The 21,561-nt window shown below is 35.4% G+C and overlaps 2 protein-coding genes and 3 long non-coding RNA genes across 8 annotated transcripts in view; 2 read left to right on the top strand and 3 right to left on the bottom strand.

The window, feature by feature from the left end:
* Positions 1-947: 947 nt before the first annotated feature.
* Positions 948-4,237, bottom strand: LOC131804974 (ADP-ribose glycohydrolase OARD1-like). Of its 4 annotated transcripts, none has more exons than XM_059128216.1 (3): positions 4,096-4,237; positions 1,422-1,774; positions 948-1,366 (listed from the first exon to the last, which is right to left on the bottom strand). In XM_059128216.1, exons 1-3 carry the CDS (start codon positions 4,190-4,192, stop codon positions 1,220-1,222), a joined length of 597 nt encoding a protein of 198 aa, XP_058984199.1. In that variant the 5' UTR covers positions 4,193-4,237; the 3' UTR covers positions 948-1,219. The 4 variants fall into 4 exon arrangements, with proteins under 4 accessions (XP_058984199.1, XP_058984198.1, XP_058984201.1 ...); XM_059128215.1 differs by having other exon boundaries at positions 1,422-1,801; positions 4,096-4,235; XM_059128218.1 differs by having other exon boundaries at positions 4,047-4,187.
* Positions 4,238-4,371: 134 nt separating this feature from the next.
* The window catches only part of LOC101889715 (Malate/L-lactate dehydrogenase), a 35,990-nt gene continuing 18,800 nt past the window's right edge, over positions 4,372-21,561 (top strand). The window contains exon 1 of the mRNA XM_005188699.4: positions 4,372-4,552. Within this exon, the coding sequence (XP_005188756.3) occupies positions 4,381-4,552 (172 nt within the window). The 5' untranslated portion in view covers positions 4,372-4,380. The remainder of the gene's footprint in view (positions 4,553-21,561) is intronic.
* On the bottom strand, positions 5,663-6,862 carry LOC131804979 (uncharacterized). The gene is made up of 2 exons (XR_009343443.1): positions 6,722-6,862; positions 5,663-6,653 (listed from the first exon to the last, which is right to left on the bottom strand). It is a non-coding gene; the product is annotated as an uncharacterized LOC131804979 (long non-coding RNA).
* On the top strand, positions 6,163-16,177 carry LOC131804975 (uncharacterized). Its single transcript, XR_009343437.1, has 6 exons — positions 6,163-6,256; positions 6,326-7,546; positions 7,610-8,135; positions 8,513-8,619; positions 15,706-15,780; positions 15,850-16,177. It is a non-coding gene; the product is annotated as an uncharacterized LOC131804975 (long non-coding RNA).
* LOC131804978 (uncharacterized) overlaps positions 15,188-21,561 on the bottom strand; it is a 128,786-nt gene continuing 122,412 nt past the window's right edge. Inside the window, exons 2-3 of the long non-coding RNA XR_009343442.1 lie at positions 16,246-16,504; positions 15,188-16,177 (exon numbers count right to left, since the gene is read on the bottom strand). This is a non-coding gene — a long non-coding RNA (uncharacterized LOC131804978). The remainder of the gene's footprint in view (positions 16,178-16,245; positions 16,505-21,561) is intronic.

Genomic DNA, 21,561 nt, shown 5'->3' with positions numbered 1-21,561 from the left:
AAAACGGATCGATTTTAAATTACGGCTCCAACCATTTCGATTCGATTTTGTGACATGTCCGGCTGTTTATGCAAGTATCATTGAAAAATGAGATGGCAAATATCAATATATAAGACATTTGTGTTAGTTACTACGCTTATAACTCAAGAACCGCTAATATGATTTAACGATTCAGACAAATTCGTAATTTTCTCTTGGCCGAAAAGGATAAAATCCAAAAAAAAAAACATTTATTTTGACTTTTTAGATGTGCAATTGTAGTGTTTTATATTGTATGATTTTTTCCATTTTTACTTACTATTTTCGAATGTACATTTGTAGTGCTTTTTTCTTGATTTCTTATATGTTGTGTAATCTTTTTGGGGAGTATAAAGCGACAATGGACAATTCTTTAATTTATAGATTTTATGTATTTATTGGGTATGTGGAACTAAACGAATAATATAATTTCAGAAGAGGATAAGCTATGAACAAAAAAAAAAGAACAATATTTTGTTATGTACGAACGGGTTTTTTCAATTTGATTAACTTTATTTAAGTGTCTTGTTTCATGAGAACTGAAATTGCAGGATACTTACATTGAAGTGTAGTACCGAATTACGTGTTGGCGAAACTAAATCGAGAAAAGTTTTTCAATCGTGCCGAATATCAAAATCAAACAGTACATTCTATTGTCAAACTTCGTAAGGACCTTGAAACATTGGCTGTAAATGTACCAGCAAACAAGTTGAAGATTTTTTCCTCTTCAATTTGTATTTCTTTTTTGTCAATTTTATATAATGCACGATTTGTTTTCAGTTTGGGGTATCATATTGAATTTAATCAAAATAAAGAATATTTTCACAATATAAAAGAAAGAAATGTAATTTACTACGCTTATAACTCAAGAACGGTTTGACGGATTTAAACAATTCATACAATTTCGGATTCGCGAGAAAATATGGCAATTTCATATACTATATTGAAGTGTTCATTTTTTATTGTTTAGAATTCTAAATGAATAATACAAAAAATGAAATGAGTGCGCAATACGGTATTAAATAGCGATCTTTACTTGCCGGCAACGCCGACCGGGCCAGCTTGTTATCCATATAACAGCTTGAACAGAATTTGTTATTTACGATCTCTTTTACATTTTTAATTTAAACATTGGAATTTACAATCATACGTTTCATAAAATTCGGATAAACTGCTGTATCCAGTGGAAAAATATATATTTTTACTTTGGAACAAAATTATAAACTACAATGTGTAGATGTTCGTTACAAAAAACCTTGTGTAGTTCAGCAATTACTTTATTCCATTCGAGGCCATCGATACCACATCCTATACGAGGTATAGCCAAATTTTCAACATTGTTAGATTTCTAAAATATAAAAATTAACAAGATAATATCAATATATTCAATTTTGAATGTTTACCATGTGTTCTCGCATTGCCTCCAGTGAACTTCTTAATGTATCATAAGTCGGTTTGTCCCAACTTTGTTTTTTGGTTACCAAATAGTATATGAATCTCTGATTATCTTTGAGTGCAGCGACCCCGCCACTTTGTACTCCCTGCGATAGTAGTTCATCAACTTGTCCATAGATTTGCTTAAATTTCACTGCAATTCCGGCGCCCATACCAAAATCAGCTGCCACACAATGGGCTAACGAATGTGACTCTGGGGCACTGAAGAGGTCGCCATCAACTTCTGTTAACATAAACTTTGTTTTCGACATATATCTAGAGTTGCAAAGTAGACTGGGTAGTGGTTGATATTGGATGCTTGCTGTAGAAAAAATAAAAAAAATTGACACTAAAATTCAATTTTGGTGTTGTTGAGAAAATTTTACATCTATCTTAATTTTTTGATATTTTATAATAACATCCTGAATACTTTCGTATTTGAACGTTTTCGTTTTAGTCTGGTTTTATGACAATTTGAAAAGATTTTGTTATATTCCAATAAGCGTTGATATGCCAGTACTTTCACGACGATTATTTTATACAAATTTAGAGTTCTGTTCTGTAAATGTTAATATCTACTGGAAAATATGGCTTAAATCATGATGCAATGAAACTTATTTAGAACACGGCTACTCATCAATTCTCATTTTTATTTATAAGGCTTAACATATCACATTTCGTTGTGTTTGTGTGTGTATAATTTTGAATTATATAGAAATTGTTTACAAAATATTCAAATTCTTAGGAACTTCAAAGATTGTATGTACAGCTTTTACCCATTTTGTGACGAAATTACTTTTTAAAGATATAAATAACATAACATGTAAAAGAAACATTGGCCTTTCATTAAGTTTTTAATATTACAATCCATTCATGTAGGTTTCTATTCTTACAAATTTCTCAAAAATATTCCTATTTACTATATAAAAAACTGCCGATTCTTCACTACATAGAAATATCTAGCAAAATTATTTGTGAAAAAACTGTGTGATTTTAACATAAACTGCTTTTTACGATGATCAAACTAGATGATGAAATATTATAATATTATTTCTCAACAAAATGCTTGATATATTTGCATCTTGTTGATTATTATGCCTGTACTGATTGCCTCTACTGACTGCATTTTATAACTTCATTTATAATACTTTAGTGTGATACTATTAATTGGCTTGGAGGCCGAGGTATTAAAAATGGATTAAATAAAAAAGAAAGAAAATTAAGAAGGTGCATGACTTTACCTATGTTCACAATTTTTTCCAAATTATTCGTTTGACATCTCATTGTCTAAATTTATAATTACAAATCCATGGTAATGGTTCCCATCTATGATTTCCATATATAAACAAAAATTTTGACAAAGAGATGATGTCAAATGTATAATTTTGAGAAAAAAAAAATTGTAAGCATTCGAGTTTGTAGTTTCTTCATTTCGCCTTGAGGCTATTACATTATTAATAGTTTTGTGAATCCACAAGGATATTGTTCACAATTTTATTTTTTTTTTTTTTCGAAAACTAGTTACCGCTAAATTTTTAAGATTCAAATAAATGGTCTTTTCCAGAATTGCAAGAATGTAATAGTTTTTACTACGATAACCGAATTTCCCTTTATGATATCGACAAAAATTGCAAAAAAGTAGTTGCTTGCAGGTTCTGCAACAGACCAATATTGGACAATTCACATTTTTTTCAATAAAGAATAAGATAAAAATATTTCGGTAACGTCCATACAATTTCATTTAACATCCAATTATTTAAAAGGTTTTGACCTTTGGTTAACTTAAATGGAGTTACGGTCCATGTGTAATTGGGTAATGAGGCCGTTCAAAATGTTTTATTTTGACAATCAATAGAATTGTCAGAATAAAGACCTATCATTACAATAATTGCTGACCTTCGTGGGAATCAATGTTTTTATTTTTGCATTTCACATTTCTCCTTTGTAAATGTCTTCACTTCACATTTTCATAGAACTGTGATTGAGTTCCTCATAAGAAATAATGGGGTGTTGTAACAATAGAAATAGGACGTCTTTCATGTTGATATCTACATATAATTGACAATGGACCGAATCCCTAATTGTGACGTCTTTACAAAGGATCACGCATTTTAAAAGATTTAACACAACAGGTACACAGGTAAGGAATACTTTTGTCCATTGTATCGATAACACTACTAGATGAATACCTGTCCATAATGAGGAGGCTTACATCGATATTTACGTATGTTTGAAAAGGTATAAAAATCAATGCGCAGGTCTCATTCTCAAATGTACAAAACCGTCAAATGATAAGAATTAAGAGAGAGCAAGCAAAACAAATTGCCTATGTACATTCATTTAATGAGAAAAATGCGAATATAATTCCATGTGAATATTTTGGGGAGTTTTTCCATTTGTCGTATTTTCTTTGAGCACAACACAGTATCAGCTCGTCGTTGTTAGCAGTAGTTCATGGCAGTTCATTTGAAATAGCTGATCAAAACAGCACGCACGGAGTCGTCATTTAAAAACCTTTATATTTAGTAGTTTGTTATCTGTTTACGGCGAATACACTATAAATTCCATATCGCAATTATTAGTGTTGTACCTACCAAGGAGGTCCAAATAGCCATAAGAATTTGTTAGATTAGCATTGCTTACGTAAATTGTTCAACGTCAACGACTCCTTGTTGTAAAGCAATAATCTTGTTTCGTTCGCGTTCTTTAATAATCGCAACAGATTCCGAAAACTCAACATTTATGAAAAAATTGAATCAATTATTAATTTTTTTAACATAAAAATAGAAACTGAGAAGAATAACAAACGTCCAACACAAGTGCAAAAATAAAAGGTGACATCTATTTGTTCGACTGCATCAGCTGACGGCTGGTCAAAGACAGGAGAGAATAGATTTGCCAGCAGTTAAATCCACCACTATCAGAGAGATGGCATTTTCAAAAATATTCACCAAACTAATGATTGCAAAATCTGGCAGCCGTGGTGTCCAAACTAGATTACTTTTAAAGCGCTTTGACAACCAGCAACGTTTTTATGCCGTTATATGCTGCACTCATATAAAGCGTTCACCGGTGTTAGATCAACAAAGGAAGAAATGGGGTAAGTTTTATGAAAAATGTGCACAAAACGAGAAAAATTGTTTTGCAGATTTCAGAAAACTTAAATACAGTAGACTCTTTCACTACCCAACATACCAAAATGTCTTGAGATTAATATTATAATCTTAAACTTGAAAAAATCGTGAGAAAGCATTGAAAATGTTTGTGTGACAAATATAAAATACTCGATATTGAACATTTATTTATAAGCTTATGCTTCCAATTGTAGAATAAGCTTACGAAAGTGAGTAATAGTATATAATATTTATTTTTTAATTTTCTAATCATTTTACACATTTCATTTCATTGATGACCATCCCAGCTGTTACTGCCTTCTGTGGCCTTGATACCCAAACGCTTTCGTTTCCCTTATTTGAGCTTCCGCATCTCCTCCACAAATATGACACTTCTATTGAATTCCTGCAACTTTTTGATGCATTCAGTCTGAAATGAGATTGAAATTATATATACCACATATTCTTAGATTTATTAATTATTATTTATTAAGTGTTTCTCAAGCATTGTTACACAAGTATTATGACAAACTATTTTTATATTTTTCTCTAGCTGTATTGCCGGCTAATATATTTTTGGTGTGTTGAGTATGTTGTGCTCCCGTACATTGTTCAATATAGTACTATTTTTACAATTTTTACTTGAACACCTGTATGCATGGTACAATTAAATCAAGATAACCTCATTTAAAAAATAATAATAAATAATTACCTTGTTACAGCATTACCTAAAATTAGACGTAGCGTACACAAATTTTGAACTTTGTTATGTGTGCATTTGCTCGGCATACGATTAGGCCATCCGACTGTCACAGAGACTCCCAGGGCTAGGGATCTCAACCCGCCAATCGAATCCAACACACTAACATTGAAAGGGGACTTTACTACAATTGCTCTACTCTACGATATACAAAATAGGAGTCATCATACAGGGATCTCGGTGGATCGATCCCACACTCGCCCACCCTACCTGGATCCAGTATTTCCATTTCTTGCGTTTCTCTGAATCCCCTTGAACCACACGCTTCGAATCACACACTTACTTCATACCACCTTCCCCCCCAAGTTATACAAATTTAGCAACACATATTAGTATCTACTGTTTACAAAAGAATCATTTTTAATTTTATTAAAAAAAATAAGTTAGCTTTAAATATTTTCTTAATTTTTTTCTCTACTATTTTTTTTCTTACACTAAAATTGACAAACTGTATGGTATAAAAAAAAACAAATTAAGAATAATACCGGGCTTTCTTAAATCTATGGCTTTAATTACTCGGTAGAAACCAATATATTATCCTTTGCCTTGCTTTTCCCGCGCAATATTCACGCGTCTATACGAAATTACTAGCCACCTAAAAGAGCTCTCTTAACCGGCCTAATTGCCGCTAAAATTCCACGGCCTAAACTATCAGATCGAATCACAAGGACTCAAGATAATTTTACTGTAACACCTCCTAGCCTTTGAAAATAAACGCGGTATTTTTCCCTTACAAACTGATTATTACTTAAATCCTAAGAACTATAACCTATCTTATTACTAAATCTTTATACTGAATATTATATTTTTTTTCTCGAAATTTATGATTATTAACTCTTTTTTTCTTTTCTTTTAGTTCCAAAAAAGGAGACAGCAAATTTTATGGACGTCACATATATATATAAATATATCTATCAAGGACAACACAACGGTAAGACACCTTTTACCTGAGCAGTGATTTATAACGTTATTGATTAATTCTTCTTATCTCTTCTTCCAGTTTACGCTTCTTTCCGGAGGAAACAGATTTTGAACGCCAGACAAACCCTCAAATGAAGCTGGACTTGTTGACTGGTCCTTTTACAATGCCGGCGTTCTGGGCGGGATCAATAACAGGCACAGCAAAAAGCTCAAAGTTGCAGCTGGCCAGTTTACAATTCAAATCTCCACACCCTCAATGTAACTTTTTTTGGCTTTTTTTTTCCTGTGGACAACTTGCCACTACCTTGCGTTACCAAAAAGAAAAGGCAATTTCCCGCCGTTGTGCTGACCAAAACCGGACAATTTTCGGTGCTTCCAAAAAAGCTTGATACACCACCGGAATATTCCTGTTGGAGCAACACACATCACATATAACAACACATTACTCAACAAACAACTGTTACAAACTACTTACACAATAAAAAAATCGCAACACACAAATTAAATTTTTCCACTTCTTCACTGCTCTCTAGCTAAGTTTCACCGGTAACGTCTTATTCTTAACTTTGGCTTTTCTTATGCTCGCAGCCTTTTATACCCCTCTTCTCAGTGAATCCCGCCAGACGCTCATTTTCCACGAAACACCATTTTCCTGAGCCATTTTCAATTTTCATTCCTTTTTCTTTTCAACTGTCAATAGCCATTTTTTATTCTATTGTGAATTCTCATTTCAGCTCACCCCGGAGTAGTAGTAGGTTCCCACCTACTCAGCAATCATAGGGCTGCCTAGTCACTTCTTAGCCTGAGTCACCCTGTCATTCACTACCTTTATAATACTCTTTAACTCAACCCTGTTCGAGCCTAATTTCGTACGTAGCGAACCCTATCAAACCATTTCCGGCATTTTGATCCCATCGCCACCCAGACTACACACCCCGCAGAAATTACAAGCAAATTGAAATCTCGAAGCATCCTCACCATCCTCACTAAAAACCCAAGAAAACTGAGCAAATCCATTTGAGGACCAATTATGGGATGCACTACCAACAGAATTGGGATAATTTCTGCGGTGGTTGTGGACAGGTTTTGCCAAAAAACCCGGCCCCATATATTTGTTGCCTTTTTGCGCCGAATGTGAACGGCCTGCAACAAAACTTCAACTTCGGCCACAAAATCGAGGACGGAGGTGATGTGCACGGCCGCATTACTCATTTACGTGGGGACATCCCACTCCCTGAAGGTCTCATGCCGGGCATAAGCTCCGAACAGCAGGCTGGTCAAAGCCCTCCCCCTCATGCTGGTAAATATCCCCCATCGAAATAGAACCACATAAATTAATTTATTTTTCTAATCTGTCCATCAGATCTGTGAAACATGTCTTGCTAGTTCGCCTGATAATTCTCGATCCGACACCCTGAAAATATCGTGTCACTACCAAACATCGATCGAGTTCCGAGTCCGGGAAACTCGCTGGTAATTCCCCTATAGCAGGTCAACATTTGGGAAGATCAAAAACGCTCATAAATTTTACAATACGCATTCGGTTATTTATAAAATCCCGCATTCAGTATTTCTACTAAGACAAGTTCAGAGGAACGGATGGGATTTATCGGCCCACTCCTTTGGGACCTTCACTACAAAAAGGTAAACATCCGGAACAACCCAATAATTCTACCAACCCAAGACCTTGTGTGGAGTTGGAATATATTTGTCCTCTCTGGCGGATCTACACTGGTAATACCCACCAGCTCTCAATGAAAAATTCTCCGATTCCATCAAAATTTCACACATTCTTCTTGGTTGGATATAATCTTCAAAGTTGGAATCTATACGTACTTTGATACAAACATAATTTGATCAAATTATTGAAATCATGGTACAATAAAAAGGTAAGGTAGATCTGAAAGCTGATTACAATTTTTTTTCCAAGTGTGCCCGACTTCTGTCATTATTGTGTATTATTTGTTTTGAAAATAAAAAAAAATATTTTCAATGTCAATGTTTGGAAAAACGAACACTGCGTGGCCGGCGTTCAAAATATTACCCTGTTTTGTCCTGGAATTGAAGGATTAAACAGTTTGGATCACATTTTTGAAAAAAAAATCCGTGCGTTCAATAACGCATTCAAAAAAAATAACAATTATCAAAACATTTTGTCGCATACAATTTTGCAGTATTTTGACAGAAAGCGGGCATAGCCCTAGGAATGTATTTCGGTACTTTTTTTGTTTGTTTTGACCAATTAATAACTTTCATTCCTTAATAGGTGGTGAAACATTTTGCATGCGGAAATATTTGTGCCTATGCCTGTCTTGTCGTCGTGGTTGCCGAAGAACGGATTTTGTATGCGGTATATGCTGATGTGATTGATAGGTAAACAATTGCCATAATCGTGGTGTCTACGTGATTGTCTGGTAGAATGTAGTTTTATGTATGTTCGCTTTTTATGTATGGGAATCTTTCATTAATTTATGCCGGAATAAACCAGATTGTGCTATTTTTATCGCCACCGGGGGTGTTTAAGTACATTTTTTTTTTTTTTTTTTTTCAAATTTGTATGTCGCGTAGAATATATTGTAAAAGAAATTAGACAGCTGTGATAAACGTGAAACTAGAGTCTGATTAACTTGAATTACCCAATTAGGGGAACAGATCAGCTGATATTTTTGAACCTTAATACGAATGAATTCAGTACGAAGGTGATTTTACTATCGTATTTAGTTTCCTCAGACACATTTTCTATGTTTTGTTTTGATTCATTCGATTTTGAATTAAACCATTGCTGATAAATGTGATATAGAATTGGTAACAAATGTGAAATAGTTTTTGAGAGTTATTTTAGAATTCTTTTTATAAAAATTGAATTGGGAAAGGGGATTGAAAAGACTTTCTTTTCCACTTATCTTTTAAGATCTTTTGCATGACAGATTCCAATCGCCTTTCCATTTAGATCTTCGAGAGAATACATATTATTTCCTATGGGCTTTACTATACGACACTTCGTAAATTTCCGGGCCAACTTAGCATTAAAATTTTTCCCAAAATCGCTAAGAACATAGTTTCTTTTATATACCTCTTGACCCGGAGAGAAAATAATCGTACGAGCCCTTGCGTTATACCTTTTTGCGCTTTGTTGATAAGCCTGATGCATATTCTGTCTAATTTTATTTCGGATTAGTTCCATCTTGTCGTTACGATCTAAATGTATAATTTCATGGTCCGCCAATGAGTGGAGCTTCCGAGCTAATTTATAATCTGAACCATGGGTATACATACTATGACCAAACAGCGCGAAAAATGGCGTTACACCAGTTGCAGTATGAATCGATGTTCTTAAGGCGCACTCTATGTCTGTTAGATACAGGTCCCAATCTCTGTGGTCATTTTCTAGATATGCCCTAATCGCCGCCAATACTGATTGATTGACTCTCTCAGATGCATTAGACTGCGGAGCATATGGAGCTGTTTGGATATGATTGATTCCATATGTTTCAATCATGTCTTTGAAAGTTTTAGATACGAACTGTGCCCCATTGTCGGAATGTATCGTCTCGGGTACGCCAAACTTACGAAATATATCCTCAACCATAAATTTTACCACATTGGAAGCTGTTGCCTCTTTCATTGCCTTAAGAAATGTAAATTTGCTAAAGTGGTCCACCACTATAAATATAAAGGCGTTGCCACTTTTAGACCGGGGGTATTTCCCGAGGAAGTCAACGTAGAGTTTCTGGAAGGGAAGATTGGTCACGACTTCATTTCCGATCTGAGGCTGAGTATTTTCATTGGTAGGCTTTGTCTCTTTGCAAACAGTACATTTAGACACGTATTGCCTAACCTGGGATACCATTAGAGGCCAGTAATATTTTTCTCTTAAACGAAAAATGGTTTTTGATATGCCTCCGTGAGCTGACGTAGTTCTATCATGGGCTTGCTCTATTAAAGAATGGGTCAAAGACTCTGGGACCCACAATTTCCACTGAAACTCTTGTGTTTCTGGGTTATAGGACTTGGGATCTCTTTTAAATACCATATTGTCGACAATCTTTAGATCGGGGAGATTCTCCTTTTTATTTGCAATAATTTCTCTAAGCTGTTTGTACGAATCACTTTCAAACTCGGTGGTCTCGAATTCAAAAACCCGATTCATGTCTATTTCGTCGGCATTGGGTAGGCGGGATAGCATATCGGCGACAACATTTTCCTTTCCTTTTCGGTGCTCGATTTTGAAGTTAAATCCCTGAAGTTGCAATGACCAGCGAGCTAAACGACCACTGAGGTCCTTTAGACTCATCAGCCATTGTAAACTAGCGTGATCTGTTATCACGGTGAATTCCATTAGCTCCACGTAAGGACGGAAAGTTTTGATAGCCATCACCGCCGCCAAGCATTCCTTCTCTGTCACGCTATAATTTCTCTGACACTTATTGAGCTTTTTCGAATAGAAAGCGATCGGATGCTCATGTCCTTCGGCATTCAGCTGAAATAGAACAGCGCCGATGCCATATTCCGAAGCATCACATTGAATAAAAAAGGGTTTGGAAAAATCTGCGTGGCGTAACACCGGTGCGGAAGTTAAGGCCCTCTTTAAGTTTTCAAATGCCTCCTTTGCCTTGTCCGTAATTACGAATTTGGGCGATTTCTTCAGGGTATCAGTAAGGGGAGCTGAAAGTGACGCGAAGTCTTTAATAAATCTTCGGTACCATCCTGCTGTACCCAGAAAACTTCTCACTTCCCTAGCACTTTTGGGAATTCTAATTTTTCGAATTGCTTCTACTTTTTCGGGGTCAGTACGCAACATGCCTTCTCCAATAATAAATCCCAAATATCTCAACTGACGAAAACAAAATTTTGACTTGGTTAACCCGATTGTTAAATTCGCTCGGTCAAGGCAATCGGCTACTTCATTCAATAGACGAAGATGCTCGTCGAAATCACTTGAAATAATCAACAGGTCGTCCAGGTACACAAAGACATTCTCCTTGAGTCGTTGGGGAATGACTTTGTCCATCAGTCGACATAACCTTTGTGCAGCATTACACAATCCAAACGGCATCACACGGAATTGATACAATGGACGGCCTGGGACCGTAAAAGCGGTGTACGGCTTGCTTTCTTCGTCTAATTCGATTTGCCAGAACGCATATTTAAGATCCACGCTGCTAATGTAATGAGTTTCATCAATGCGACTTAGTATTCCTTCAATGTTTTGCAGGGGATATGCGTCCTTGACCGTGAGCTTATTTAACTTTCGAGCATCCAGACAGAAACGATTTTTTCCGGGCTTTCGTACGATAGTTGTACGATTGCTCCAAGGGCTTTCACTTTCCTCAATAACATTAAGTGCTAACATATTATCGACTTCTTGGTACGTGATAGCTTGAACCGCTGGAGACATTGGATAGTGGCGGTCTTTAACCGGTTCCGCACCTTCCACGAGCTTAATCGAATGCTTTTCTAAACTAGTACAACCTAGCCCATTTTCTTCAAAGGTCTTGAATTTTTTTACTATGCATTTTAATCGATTCTCTTGATCATTTGTTAACTCGTGAGGGTTGAGTTTGTAGTCGGGACCCGTAGCAGTCATATCCCTGAAAACTTTTTCTATATTAATTTCAGCAGCTCCTATCACATCAGGGGCTAATTCGAATGTTCGCCAGAAGTCTATTCCAAGATATAGTTCTTGTTCCAATTGAGGACATAGATACAGTGTCATAAATTTTTCCTGCTCTTGGTATTTTATGATGGCTTTAATTTTCCCTAAAACATTATACTGTGTACCTCCGGCGGTGGTTACCCTGCTGGACATTGGTATAATTGGAATGCCAAGTTCTTCTATTATCTCTCGGCAATTTTTCCCTAACATAGTAACCGAAGCGCCGGTGTCTAGGAGCCCATTCATGATTTTTCCTTGCATACTGATTTCCGAGAAAACTCTGGGATCTGAGGCAATACCAGTCACTCTCGAAATAGTTTCTATCAAATATCTTCGCTGCTCACGCCACTTCTTGGATTTTTGTCTCAATTCAATAATTTTTTTCGGGATTACAGTAAACTCTGAGTTAAAAATTCTCTCCTTGACCTTAGCATAATTTCTTTGGCGATCTTCTAATGGAATGTAATGCCTCTGACCTGCAGAAAAATTTTTCGATTCTACACTACTCTTATCTCTAAATATATTATCGTTGTTTTTTATTAAAATTCGGACGTTTTTGGGTGCTAATTCTTCCGATTCACAGGGTTCTCTGACGGGTGTGTTTCCCCTGTTACTTCCACACCCCTTCGGGAGTTTCCCTGTTGACAGACAGGACACTTTGGGGTTACTGTGTCCGGCTTCCCACACCTATAGCAGAACAATTTCCGGACTTCTACTGGACAGTCCATAAAAACATGCCCCTTTTCTCGACAGTTCCAGCAGATAATTGGAACTCTAATGTGGCTTTGTATCCGGATAGCTGACAGCTCTTCACCAATATTCTCCTCCGGTACTTCTACATGCTTTTCATAAATTTCATCATATATTTCATTTACTTGGCGGATAGGTCGCTGGGGGAACGTTACAGCTCTATTTTCGCGCCTAGGGAAATTTCTCTCAGCTTCAATACATTCTATTCGTAGCTGTTCAACCGACGAAATGGTCATCTGATATACATGTCGTTTTATATCTTCACGTATATTTCCCCTTAGGATCTTAATCATTTCGTACTCGTAAATAGGTTGAAGTAATCTAGATCGCAAAATTCCCATCTCGTGAAAATAACTATTGATGCTTTCATTTGGCCTTTGTTTCCTTTCTAACAAATCCCTGAGTATGTCGAATTTGGATTGTGGGGTTTGATACTGGCTTATCAGCGCTTCTTTAAGACCCATCCAATCGGTGTAAACATTACTTTGTCTATGCAGCCAATACCATTCTCTGGCTTGACCAGAAACCAGAAAGGCGAAATCCCTCAACACTTCAGACCATGGAATGTTATATTGAGCCTGCATGATCTCTAACCGCTTAATAAAATCCATAACTCTTAAGCCTTTCGGGTCACCACTGAAATTTAAACCAAGTTTATCAACTCGTATTCCTAGTGGTTCCACTCTAAACGTATTCGTTATCGGGCCAGTAAATTGATCTGATAATGGAGTTTGACTAGCACTCGGAAATTGGATAATTGGTGGCATATTCCTATTTACTGCGTCATTATTATTGTTTGACGTCGGATTAGCATTACTATTTGTAATAGAATTAGAGGCTATTGTAGCCGTTGGGGGTACAATTAATTGTTTACGCACAGTGTCGGATAGTTCTCTCATGCCTTTTGATAAAGAATCTATCATTTTCTTCATATCAGATATTTCTGTTTCGACCATTTTTTTAACTTTATCTTCCAATGACTTCTGGACAGACGCTGCTTCATCTTGTACTAGTCCATGTAAGTCGGAAGTAGTTGGACCATTATTATTCAAATTATCACTCACTGTTGGCACATGATTGGTGTTCTGATCTCTTCGCATTATCGTGTCTGCTAGATCGATAAATTGCAAAGCACTCATGTTCCTATCCTCATTCGCCATTTCGTCCGACCCTATTCGTCTTTGCTTACTCTGCTCTGGAAAATAAGTCGATCGGTTTAGGTCAAAATTTTCGGGTCTGTCTCTCTTATTTCTTTTACTATTGCGGGTATTGTAGATCATGACCTATACCCAAAATTTATCTTCTCATTTGTTATCAATTGAATCTCGGACGAAACCTTTTCTTGTAAGTAAGTTTTAAATTCAGTTAACCTTTTTTTTTTTAAATATGAAACATTTGCAACACAAATACTTTTTATAAATACATTCAATTACAATTACACATACAAATTTTCAAATTTGATAATTACAACATAGATCTACGGGGGAAGTGTAATTTTCAGAAGCAGTGTGTGTGTGGTTTTTTTTTATTTATTTATTTTTTTATTATTATTATTATTTTTTTTTTTTTTTTTTTTTTTTTTTTTTTTAATAATAATTTTAGTGCCCTTTATGAGGTGTATGACTTTTCCCTTAGACATTCTTATACTTCTCATAAATTATAGTGCTTTGTTAACTTCGGACCCATGACATATCTATTACATTTCATAAATGAAAGCTCAGGGTTTTTATATGCAATACTAAGATTTTTGCATCTCTCAGATCAAAATCGCTATTGCTGCTACTCGATGTACTTATTCCTGTCTATAATTTATTTGGGTTATTTCACAAAAACAAATTTTAACAGTAGGATTCTCAATACAAATTGTTTTATTCCAGCTCGGAATTACAAGCTATTGATTACACCCTACTTAGAACAGTGGAGAAAACGTTCCCATAATATATTTGATATAGTAATATCGCACTTCGTAACCCATCTCTCTAAAGTTCGGATGCATACTAATATCACAGAATATTATTTGTCAAAAACATTTTCTTTTGTCTATTTAAAATCTACTAGCATTCTATGGCTGTGTGCGTCGATGTCACTGCACAGAGTTACTAACCTAATATCACAGTTTAACACGGCCATGTTTGAGTCGCCATTTTTTTACAGTGGTATCAGGTACAATAAAGCTTTTTTTAGAATATTGGGCGCCATCTCTGTTATGTGTGCATTTGCTCGGCATACGATTAGGCCATCCGACTGTCACAGAGACTTCCAGGGCTAGGGATCTCAACCCGCCAATCGAATCCAACACACTAACATTGAAAGGGGACTTTACTACAATTGCTCTACTCTACGATATACAAAATAGGAGTCATCATACAGGGATCTCGGTGGATCGATCCCACACTCGCCCACCCTACCTGGATCCAGTATTTCCATTTCTTGCGTTTCTCTGAATCCCCTTGAACCACACGCTTCGAATCACACACTTACTTCATACCACCTTCCCCCCCAAGTTATACAAATTTAGCAACACATATTAGTATCTACTGTTTACAAAAGAATCATTTTTAATTTTATTAAAAAAAATAAGTTAGCTTTAAATATTTTCTTAATTTTTTTCTCTACTATTTTTTTTCTTACACTAAAATTGACAAACTGTATGGTATAAAAAAAACAAATTAAGAATAATACCGGGCTTTCTTAAATCTATGGCTTTAATTACTCGGTAGAAACCAATATATTATCCTTTGCCTTGCTTTTCCCGCGCAATATTCACGCGTCTATACGAAATTACTAGCCACCTAAAAGAGCTCTCTTAACCGGCCTAATTGCCGCTAAAATTCCACGGCCTAAACTATCAGATCGAATCACAAGGACTCAAGATAATTTTACTGTAACACCTCCTAGCCTTTGAAAATAAACGCGGTATTTTTCCCTTACAAACTGATTATTACTTAAATCCTAAGAACTATAACCTATCTTATTACTAAATCTTTATACTGAATATTATATTTTTTTTCTCGAAATTTATGATTATTAACTCTTTTTTTCTTTTCTTTTAGTTCCAAAAAAGGAGACAGCAAATTTTATGGACGTCACATATATATATAAATATATCTATCAAGGACAACACAACGGTAAGACACCTTTTACCTGAGCAGTGATTTATAACGTTATTGATTAATTCTTCTTATCTCTTCTTCCAGTTTACGCTTCTTTCCGGAGGAAACAGATTTTGAACGCCAGACAAACCCTCAAATGAAGCTGGACTTGTTGACTGGTCCTTTTACAATGCCGGCGTTCTGGGCGGGATCAATAACAGGCACAGCAAAAAGCTCAAAGTTGCAGCTGGCCAGTTTACAATTCAAATCTCCACACCCTCAATGTAACTTTTTTTGGCTTTTTTTTTCCTGTGGACAACTTGCCACTACCTTGCGTTACCAAAAAGAAAAGGCAATTTCCCGCCGTTGTGCTGACCAAAACCGGACAATTTTCGGTGCTTCCAAAAAAGCTTGATACACCACCGGAATATTCCTGTTGGAGCAACACACATCACATATAACAACACATTACTCAACAAACAACTGTTACAAACTACTTACACAATAAAAAAATCGCAACACACAAATTAAATTTTTCCACTTCTTCACTGCTCTCTAGCTAAGTTTCACCGGTAACGTCTTATTCTTAACTTTGGCTTTTCTTATGCTCGCAGCCTTTTATACCCCTCTTCTCAGTGAATCCCGCCAGACGCTCATTTTCCACGAAACACCATTTTCCTGAGCCATTTTCAATTTTCATTCCTTTTTCTTTTCAACTGTCAATAGCCATTTTTTATTCTATTGTGAATTCTCATTTCAGCTCACCCCGGAGTAGTAGTAGGTTCCCACCTACTCAGCAATCATAGGGCTGCCTAGTCACTTCTTAGCCTGAGTCACCCTGTCATTCACTACCTTTATAATACTCTTTAACTCAACCCTGTTCGAGCCTAATTTCGTACGTAGCGAACCCTATCAAACCATTTCCGGCATTTTGATCCCATCGCCACCCAGACTACACACCCCGCAGAAATTACAAGCAAATTGAAATCTCGAAGCATCCTCACCATCCTCACTAAAAACCCAAGAAAACTGAGCAAATCCATTTGAGGACCAATTATGGGATGCACTACCAACAGAATTGGGATAATTTCTGCGGTGGTTGTGGACAGGTTTTGCCAAAAAACCCGGCCCCATATATTTGTTGCCTTTTTGCGCCGAATGTGAACGGCCTGCAACAACTTCCCCATTATAGTAAAATGTTTTGAACGTACGTATTACAGAAATACGCCAGTTCCACATCATAATACCTACCATGGTACAATAAATTCAAGGTAGGGCAGAACTACCATATGATTTCAATTTTTTTATTTTTCTGGCTTAATATGTCAACTTCATTTGTTTATGTGTGCATATTCTTTTCAATAATAAAAAAATTGTTCAGAAAATATTCAAATTCGGGTGTTTTCAAAATGCTTATTGCAACATATGCATCGACAAAGTCTACAGTTTATGTCGCGAAATAAACCATAAGAGATATATATAACATGATTTTGAAAAGAAATGTTGACCTTTCATTCAGTTTTCGCGGTTTTCAATTATTTGTTCAAAATTAATGCAACAAGTTGTTTGATTTTTTATTGTTTTGATACTAATTCTGACATTACAAGCCAAACAGGTAGACCTCTATACTTGCATTTTTTTAAAGTTGACCTACCTTCTCTTCATTGTACCATGATACCTACCATGGCACAATTACAGAATGTGGAACAAAGCTACCGCCCAAATACAATGTTTTTCTTTTGGTGCCCCTATTCTGCCAAAACATATACACATTTTGTGTGTTGTTTTCAATTAAAAATACAATAATATGAAATTATTTCAAATGTGATTGCAAAATAAACGCAAATTTTCGACGTTGATGTGCAACAAATTGAACAAATTTAGTATAAAGCAATTTGGTTCTACTATATTAGATTCAATTTTGTGGAATAACCCCAATATTCCATTTATGTTTTGTGGTTTTTCAACAATATAAGAATTTTCTTAAAAAATGCAAAATAAACAAAACCGATTGTTGAATATATATGTAGGTAATTTGTAGGCAAGATAAGAGAATACAGATAGGTATGTGCGTCTTCTTTTTATACTTCCTTGTGAATCGATATGCACAAGTGCTTAAAATAATGACAACATTTACCCATTTTGTGACGAAATGAATATTTAAAGATGTATAGAATATGATTTTAAAAAGAAATGCTAAACTACCATACATATTGCCTGTCCCAGAATGACAAGAATGTAAAACTTTTTACTGCGATATCCGATTTTCCCTTTATGATATCGAAAAATATTTTAAATCTAGTAGACATCTTTCTGGTTGTATTAAAGACGCGCGCATCTGGTTGCATTCTACTAACAGTAACAGGTGTAAAACGCCGAATGCGTCGAGCCTTAGAACCTGAAAGAATCTTCTAGATTTGCAGTTTTCTCCGATATCATAAAGGGGATCGTTTATCGTAGTTAAAACTTTTACATTCTTGCAGTTCTGGAACAGGCCAAATAAAAACACCAATGTTTTTAGTATTAATTTGAACTACTCTTTTCTATTCAATATATCCATGGCATAATTACAGAAGATAGAACAAAACTACACCCTAAATACAATTTTTGTGCCCTTTTTCTGTCAAAACATATACACATTTTGTATATGTGTTTGTATTGTTTTGAATAAAAAAATACAATATTTTGAAATTATTTCAAATTTAGTTGCAAAATGAATGCAGTTTTCGAAGATATAGACAACGAAAAGTTAGTTTTGTCTTTTTATCCAGGTGGCTCTCATCATGTTTTGCATAGTCAACGTGTTGGTTTACGTGTTCCACCCACTCGACATCGAAAACACATTTTATCGTTTTTTAAGAATTTCACTTGATTATTCCCGAATTTTTCGATGTCATCGCGTACTTTTTACATTTCTTTTATTGTGGAATAAGTTTCAACTGACAAATATCCTACAGTTTTTGTTATTTTTAACATTTTAGAATTGGGTGACTTCAAAATTCCCACTCAAACCCCTGAAACGATATAGACGACATCTGCTGATCCGATTTTTTCGAAGATAAACGGTGAGAGCATTTCGTTGTCTATGTAATAAGACTCCAGCAGAGAGTTGCATTTTTCTAGTTTCTTTGAAGTTAAACAACATTTCTTTTTGAGCCATGAATATACCTACCTATGCAGAACGATATTTGCCTTGCAAACAATATTGCGTGTTGTCTTTCCGAATGACGGCGAAAACAAGTGGCAACTAATTACTTACTAAGGTTGCAACCAAGGTAGATTTAACAGATAACCGCATCGGCGAATTGCTACAACAAAGCAACTAAGGCGAAAAACATACATTCGGCATGACATTTAAAGTTTGCGGCAAACTTGCTTCAATTAATGAGAAACGAAGTGTTTGTTTACATTTTATGTTATGTGTGGAAATCAAGCCATGTAATACTACGACTCTCGGGGACCCAAAGTAGATGTACTAGGTAATCGCATCAGCCCAGCTGACGGCACCATTAAATGTCAAAACAAATTGTTGTAATGAAGAATTCGCCCTAAATGAATGCAACAATAAATTTCCCTAAAAGTACCTTTTTATAATATTTCAAATAATTTAAGAGCAAGTTAAGAGTGAAACCAGTAAAAAAATTAAAAGAAAATGAAGGAAGGAGGTTAGAATGGAGTGTAGCTTTAAGAATTAAGTTAGCCTCAACATCTAAGATTCCCAAAGCACATCACGGGAAGTAGTGCAAGAATTCGACTTTTGCCATTGGCAGTTCCGGAAAACTTTCGGTTTAAACCAGTAAAATATAGTCATTATAAGTTGCTTGGTTTAAAAAATATCGCAATACTACAATTAATACTTATTTTACTCTTATTTGTTTTACAATAAAAACTTATATTGCGACGTTCGTTTACGACGAGAGGAACACAAAATAAAATGTAAACAAACACCTCGTTTCTGATTGGTTGAAACAAATTTGCCGCAACCTTTAAATGTCATGGCGAATCTATGTTTTTCGCCTTAGATGCCAATTTTGACATTTGAGGGTACCACAAAAGTTGCTTTGTTGTAGCATTTCGCCGATGCGGTTACCTGTTAGTTCTACCTTGCGGGGACCATTGTAACAGTCCCAAGTTGATAGTAAGCCCCCGAAATATTTATACAACCCCACAACTGTAATATCTTCTACGTCATCGACAAATACCACTAATATTTCAGCAAATGTTGGCAACCGGAGGTTACACCAACAACAACACATGGCACAACAGAAGCAAGTGTTGCCGATCAAATGGTTTTAAAGAAAGAACTTAGCACCAATATCGCCACCAGTAAAAGCCCTCTTGGTAGCAGAGCCGACGCAAATTCCCCAAACCTCACAAAGAGTTTTCACAGACCACAGAGAGAGGGAAGAGCTGGGGCTAGTAGAAGTTTGGATAAGACCAACTGAGTCATAGCTCTCGTGAATGCAAAATAAACAAAACCGATTGTTGAATATATATGTAGATAATTTGTAGGCAAGATAAAGAGAATACAGATAGGTATGTGCGTCTTCTTTTTATACTTCCTTGTGAATCGATATGCACAAGTGCTTGAAATAATGACAACATTTACCCATTTTGTGACGAAATGAATATTTAAAGATGTATAGAATATGATTTTAAAAAGAAATGCTAAACTACCATACATATTGTCTGTCCCAGAATGACAAGAATGTAAAACTTTTTACTGCGATATCCGATTTTCCCTTTATGATATCGAAAAATATTTTAAATCTAGTAGACATCTTTCTGGTTGTATTAAAGACGTGCGCATCTGGTTGCATTCTACTAACAGTAACAGGTGTAAAACGCCGAATGCGTCGAGCCTTAGAACCTGAAAGAATCTTCTAGATTTGCAGTTTTCTCCGATATCATAAAGGGGATCGTTTATCGTAGTTAAAACTTTTACATTCTTGCAGTTCTGGAACAGGCCAAATAAAAACACCAATGTTTTTAGTATTAATTTGAACTACTCTTTTCTATTCAATATATCCATGGCATAATTACAGAAGATAGAACAAAACTACACCCTAAATACAATTTTTGTGCCCTTTTTCTGTCAAAACATATACACATTTTGTGTATGTGTTTGTATTGTTTTGAATCAAAAAATACAATATTTTGAAATTATTTCAAATTTAGTTGCAAAATGAATGCAGTTTTCGAAGATATAGACAACGAAAAGTTAGTTTTGTCTTTTTATCCAGGTGGCTCTCATCATGTTTTGCATAGTCAACGTGTTGGTTTACGTGTTCCACCCACTCGACATCGAAAACACATTTTATCGTTTTTTAAGAATTTCACTTGATTATTCCCGAATTTTTCGATGTCATCACGTACTTTTCACATTTCTTTTATTGTGGAATAAGTTTCAACTGACAAATATCATACAGTTTTTGTTATTTTTAACATTTTAGAATTGGGTGACTTCAAAATTCCCACTCAAACCCCTGAAACGATATAGACGACATCTGCTGATCCGATTTTTTCGAAGATAAACTGTGAGAGCATTTCGCTGTCTATGTAATAAGACTCCAGCAGAGAGTTGCATTTTTCTAGTTTCTTTGAAGTTAAACAACATTTCTTTTTGAGCCATGAATATACCTACCTATGCAGAACGATATTTGCCTTGCAAACAATATTGCGTGTTGTCTTTCCGAATGACGGCGAAAACAAGTGGCAACTAATTACTTACTAAGGTTGCAACCAAGGTAGATTTAACAGATAACCGCATCGGCGAATTGCTACAACAAAGCAACTAAGGCGAAAAACATACATTCG

Source organism: Musca domestica, unplaced genomic scaffold (assembly GCF_030504385.1).
Source record: "Musca domestica strain aabys unplaced genomic scaffold, Musca_domestica.polishedcontigs.V.1.1 5, whole genome shotgun sequence".
NCBI classification, from domain to species: Eukaryota; Metazoa; Arthropoda; class Insecta; order Diptera; family Muscidae; genus Musca; species Musca domestica.
Note: the sequence above shows the minus strand (reverse complement) of the source record. Positions and strands in the feature narration are given on the sequence as shown.